The 5196-nt window shown below is 41.0% G+C and overlaps 1 protein-coding gene across 5 annotated transcripts in view; it reads left to right on the forward strand.

Annotated features, from left to right (window-relative positions):
* Positions 1–5196, forward strand: part of LOC108692016 (tensin-1-like) — a 55156-nt gene that overhangs the window by 34595 nt on the left and 15365 nt on the right. For 3 of the 5 annotated variants that reach the window (XM_018200098.1, XM_018200097.1, XM_018200096.1), the window contains exon 3: positions 184–330. In XM_018200098.1, the coding sequence (XP_018055587.1) occupies positions 193–330 (138 nt within the window). In that variant the 5' untranslated portion in view covers positions 184–192. Of the gene's footprint in view, positions 1–183; positions 331–4064; positions 4459–5196 lie in introns of those variants that run through there. The other 2 variants (XR_001931946.1, XM_018200095.1) reach the window with 1 other exon arrangement.

Here is a 5196-nt window from a genome sequence, read left to right on the forward strand (position 1 = left end):
TTAGTTCTAAAATAAGTGTGCAAGAAATAATACATTTTCTTTTAAAAAATAAGAAATTTGGTAAAGTGCATTCTCTCTCTTAAATATATCTCATATTTATTATTACTATTATTTTTGTCCCTATATCAAAACATTCTTATGAATCTTTCAAGATGTCAATTGGTTTTTTTATTTCTGTTGCAGTGCGTGCAAATGGCGCACGCGTTAAGACGCATCTTTTACGCGACTTGTGAGCCGCAGCACGCCCAATTCAGTTTTCTGGCACGAGAGCCCGGGGCCCATTTCAGCCTGCAATATTGTCATTCTTTTATCACCGAGTCTGCAGAACAGGTCAGTAAAATGCGACTTTCTCTTTAATATTTTCTTCTTGCGCGGCATATTCCTGTCTCTGAGGAAGATTGGAATATCTGAGAGATGTGTTAATTATGTAGGTCACATACTGAAATATGTTTCCATAAAAAGAGACTTTTAATTGCTAAAAATGGAGCAGTAATAAACGATTAGAACAATTAAAAAAATGTCTAAATGACAAAAAATATATGCAGACGATATAGAACGAATAGGAACATACAGTGTTTGAAATATTTTAAAAATATTTTACTGTTCGCGAAATATCTTAAATTGAGTTAATATAAATCGTCGAAACTAAACTGGGATTTTCATTCAAGATATTGTACGTGACAGTTCGGCCCTTCCCAGTGGACAACCGCGTGCGTCTCAAGTGGAAACTGGAAACAGTCGCGTCGTTTAAAGCTGATGGATCGTTCCCTTTACTCTTGACAATTTTGCCAGCATTTAGAGCCAAGCCGCACGTTTAATAGACAAAATTTAAATTGAAATTACACAACCAGATTCTTGTCTTAATTGTAATTCAGTATCAGTGCGCTCTTCGCTCTGATGAAGTGAACGGTAAGGTTCACGAAATGTTGGCATTAGCAATGAATAAAAATACGGCGATAATTCGCAAACTTCTTGTATCTTTGAAGATAATACCCATGAAAGCTTAAAAAATATTGAGAATTCTTTCTACATGAATTAATGAATCTATTGTATTTATTGCTCTAATTCTCGTAAAATAAAATTAATTTATATTTGTAATATAATAATTAATAATATTTGTAATATTCCATACGATTGATTTGTCTGCGAATTTATGCATCGGGAGCAATGTATTTCATCTTAGCTTTAATTTATTAATATGATTACAAATTTCACTAGTATATCATATTTATCGAAAGTCAACCGAGTGTAAAGCAGGAGGAACGTGCTTTGGTGAGACCAGCAAATATACGGAGAAATATCGTCTCGAACATCAATACACTGACAACTACCGAATCCTAGGATCTAAAAGCCTCTTTCTGTTGTCTGGAAGATAACATCGCCCGAAGCTTCGAGGTCCGTCGACGATATCAGAAAGGATAGAGCCGTAAGTTGGCGGAGCTTTAGTGAGTTGAGAATAGTAGACTTTGCACTTGGAACTTTGCACTCTGCCATTGCCTTGACATTTTGTCAACTCTAATGGCGCACTCTTCGGATTAAACTTTAAATACCTTCCGCCGAATTAAGAACGTCATCGTTCTTGAAGATCTCGGATCAAGTATGCTTACTCTGATAGCACAGTCGAGAAGATTGCGAGAATTGGCGAAAAATGAAGAATTTCGAAGGTTTCTGCGTTCATTGAAGCGGTTGACACCACATTTTTCAGTTTCCAACCAATTTCTATGCTCTCTGCCAGGTGATTTATCAACATATGATCCACATCGAAGGGGATATAAAAGTTTGAAATGATCTTTTTAAAGGAAAATAAGAAAAAGTATATCCATGTATGAACCCTTTTTATATTTTCTTTATTGAATCAAAAGACTAGATCCAATACACATACATATACACATACACATACATATACACATACAACTGTAATCCTAATTGTCATTCTGTGATCTAACGATTTTATGAAAGTCTGACTAATTCGAGATTCCATAATTTGTTCCTTTAACTGACCTTGAAGAACGCTTTAAAATGTACGTTAAGTAGATACAGGTACCTGCAGCAGGTACAGACATTCCAAAAGAGATATACGAGCATTCCAGGTATAGGTGCTCGTCAAGAAATATCTAGGAAGAAATACAGAGACTCCAAAACGTATTTAGGTATGAAAAATAGAGGTATTTACTCCTAAGTACTTCACTGGACATGACGCGAGCCTCGAATCAGAACCGAACTCTGCGATCGAGCGGCTCGTTGCGCTGATGGCAGGTCAAAGAACGCGAATCGCAAACTCATGCGCTTCGTACGGCGCTGGCTCTCTGTCGAGTGGCGTTCTCGGTCGTGGCAGGGTAAAAAGAGTAAGAAGCCATGGAAAAGATCATAAGAGGGACAGAGAGCGACAGGCAAAGCGGGAAAGACTGACCGACAGACTCAGAGAGAAATAAAGAAAGAGGAAGAGAGAGAGAGAGAGAGAGAGAGAGAGAGAGAGAGAGAGAGAGAGAGAGAGTGAACGAGGGATAGCCAGGGTGAGAGGGAGAACGGGGACACGTGGTATTCAACAGCTGCCGTTGAACGTGTTCAATGCCGCGGTTGAAGCAAGAAAGCGGTCGGTCGGTCGGTCGCACCGCTCGGCTTCTCGCAAATCGCGGTGGGGATGGAACCGTGTGGGCCGGTCAGAGCGGTGCTCTCGCTTCGTGTTCCTCGTGGACTTCAGTCTTTCTCTATACGTACCGGGAGATATTGCCATCGCCGAGCCGGTTAAGCGGTGGTATCCACACTTTGCAGCTTTGCGAAAAGCAGCAGTGACGACGATGCCAGAACCAGCTAACGTATAACGAAAAGGACAAGAAGAGAACTGAACGAAGAGCTCGCCAACTGAAGGTTCACCTGGTGGTATTTCATCCGGTTGACAGACCAGAAAGAACGCGCGTGAACCGGGCCTCGTGCCTCTTTGAACGGTCCAAACCTAGCGGATGACTCACTGCTCCCCGCTTGCATGAGTTTCCACTTCCGCAATGCTGGCTCGACTTAATAAATTGATGAAGTGAAAGATCGTGATATCGAATTTGCATATAGAATTTTGTATTATTTATGGATATAATGTATTTGTTTTACTGGTCTGATTTCTATAAAAATATATAAATCAGAAATTATTTTCAAAGAAAAGAGGGAAGGGATACGCATGATTTATCGTTGAGTATCGCCAAGGATTAACAAAAGACGCAAAATTCCATCTGGAAACTTTCTAACGATTGCTCAATCGTAAATTTTCCTTTGGCGTCACAATTTCAGACTCCGGAGTAGGAACAATTAGGAGGGAATTGTTCATGCGGAATATGTCGGGTACGATTGCGATGTCGGTAACAGAGGTCGATGTCGTCTTCGCAGCAAGTCCATCGGAAAATGTAAAAGGACGTAACGACTGCGTGTGTGGTTGACAGACGACAAGTAAGAAGCGAGAAGCGACGCGGTACTCGTTAACCGGTTTCCGCGGGTCGGCATGCAGAGCGACACGTAGCCGGGGCTACGCACGCCATCAAGAGTGGCTCTTGGATCCTCCGTGCGTGTGTCGCACGTAGGATTGGAATCCCACAAGGTCTCACGACATCACGATCATCATCACTTGCTAATAATATCACATCTCCTCACGGGAGACACGGAAGATTTGCTGCCGCAGGGGAAGAAGCCAGTTTCATGTCGACAACGGACTCTCGATAGCTTTGCGCAATGGAGGTACCTTCGGTGCCACTGTATTTCCGTTACCAAACGGATATCGGCATCTCCAGTCATGTTAGCTATCCGAGAATCGAGTGGTGCTCATCCACGTGCTGCTACGAAATATAGATTGAAACTTCATAATTTCAATAGACGCTTGACTTCGCGATAGGTGTCGGTATCGTCGAAGGGATACCTTCCGAGAAAGGTGTTGGATACGGCATAAATTTTAGCGCACCGACGTGCCGGTGTCTCGTACATTAGAAAGTGCGCCGCATAGTGTCGTGAATGTGTGACCGGAAATGTATGGAATATTGATGTTAGAAATGCGAATAACTGGTGTGAACTGTGTGACGGTACAATCCTTCCTGGATGTAACAACAATGTCGAATTGTTATTAAATCTAGAAGCCGATCGCCTCTTCGCATACGGTTTGTGTTTGGAGAAAAAATATCTTTCTTCGTAAAAATTAAGGGTTAACCAGAAGGTGCGATTTAGAAAGGACAACGTGCAAAGTACAACGGTCGCTGTGGCATGAGGAGGCTTGCACGCAGACGCAATATCCTGACCGCATTCTTTGCGATTATGGGACGCCTTGGTAAAGGCTCACAGAGCACAACGAGGCCCATTTTCAGGGTGCATTATCGCAAACTTGTAGACGAATATTCGCAGCAGGAACAATTGAAGTTTATGCCCGCGCTACCTGACTACATGTCGTATTGCTGTTGCCGATGTGGTCACACTCAAAAGCTCAAAGTGAGTTCTATCTGAAACCAGTATCATGCTAATTTAAAATTCACAACGTTCGCTCCATTTTTTCGTTTTCTCTTTGAGTAATAGAAGTTTGAATAATTCGTTTTCATCTAGTGGGATAATTTCCGTTTCTAAACGATTGCAAATATCAGTTCCAACTGATCTGATATGCATAATAAGACGATCTGGATATCGCTCTGACTTCATGGCGTAGACTTTACCTCTTGCGATATTAACGGATCGCGATTAGGTCGCGGTACCGCAACATGACCTCGGAGACGTGATCGATACAACGGTTAAAAAAAAAGGAAAAGAAGTGAAATGGTCTTCTATTGCTTTTAGGTTATAAAATATGGTCATTAACATTTAGTAGTTTTTTAAATTATTCGGTATCTTTTCGATGCAAAAGTAAAACTGGAGTGGGAGAGAGAGAGAGAGAGAGATATGCAACTAAGAAATAGTTAAATTTCTCAGAAAGAGAAAGATGGAAATTGCTCTCTAACTTCTAGTCATTCAACTTTCTAACACTTACGTTCAATCAAAGATTATCTAATTCATTAGTAAACATATTTATACGTTTCTTTAAGATTTGAAAGAAAATGATCCAGGTTTGATATTCACATTCCAAGATTTGTTAAAAGAGAGTCATTGAGTCGGTAGATTGCTGTGGTCTGACAGAACATGAGAGAGAGAGAGAGAGAGAGAGAGAGAGAGAGAGAGAGAGAGAGAGAGAGAGAGAGA

This window comes from Atta colombica, unplaced genomic scaffold (genome assembly GCF_001594045.1).
Source record: "Atta colombica isolate Treedump-2 unplaced genomic scaffold, Acol1.0 scaffold55, whole genome shotgun sequence".
In the NCBI taxonomy this organism is placed as follows: domain Eukaryota; kingdom Metazoa; phylum Arthropoda; class Insecta; order Hymenoptera; family Formicidae; genus Atta; species Atta colombica.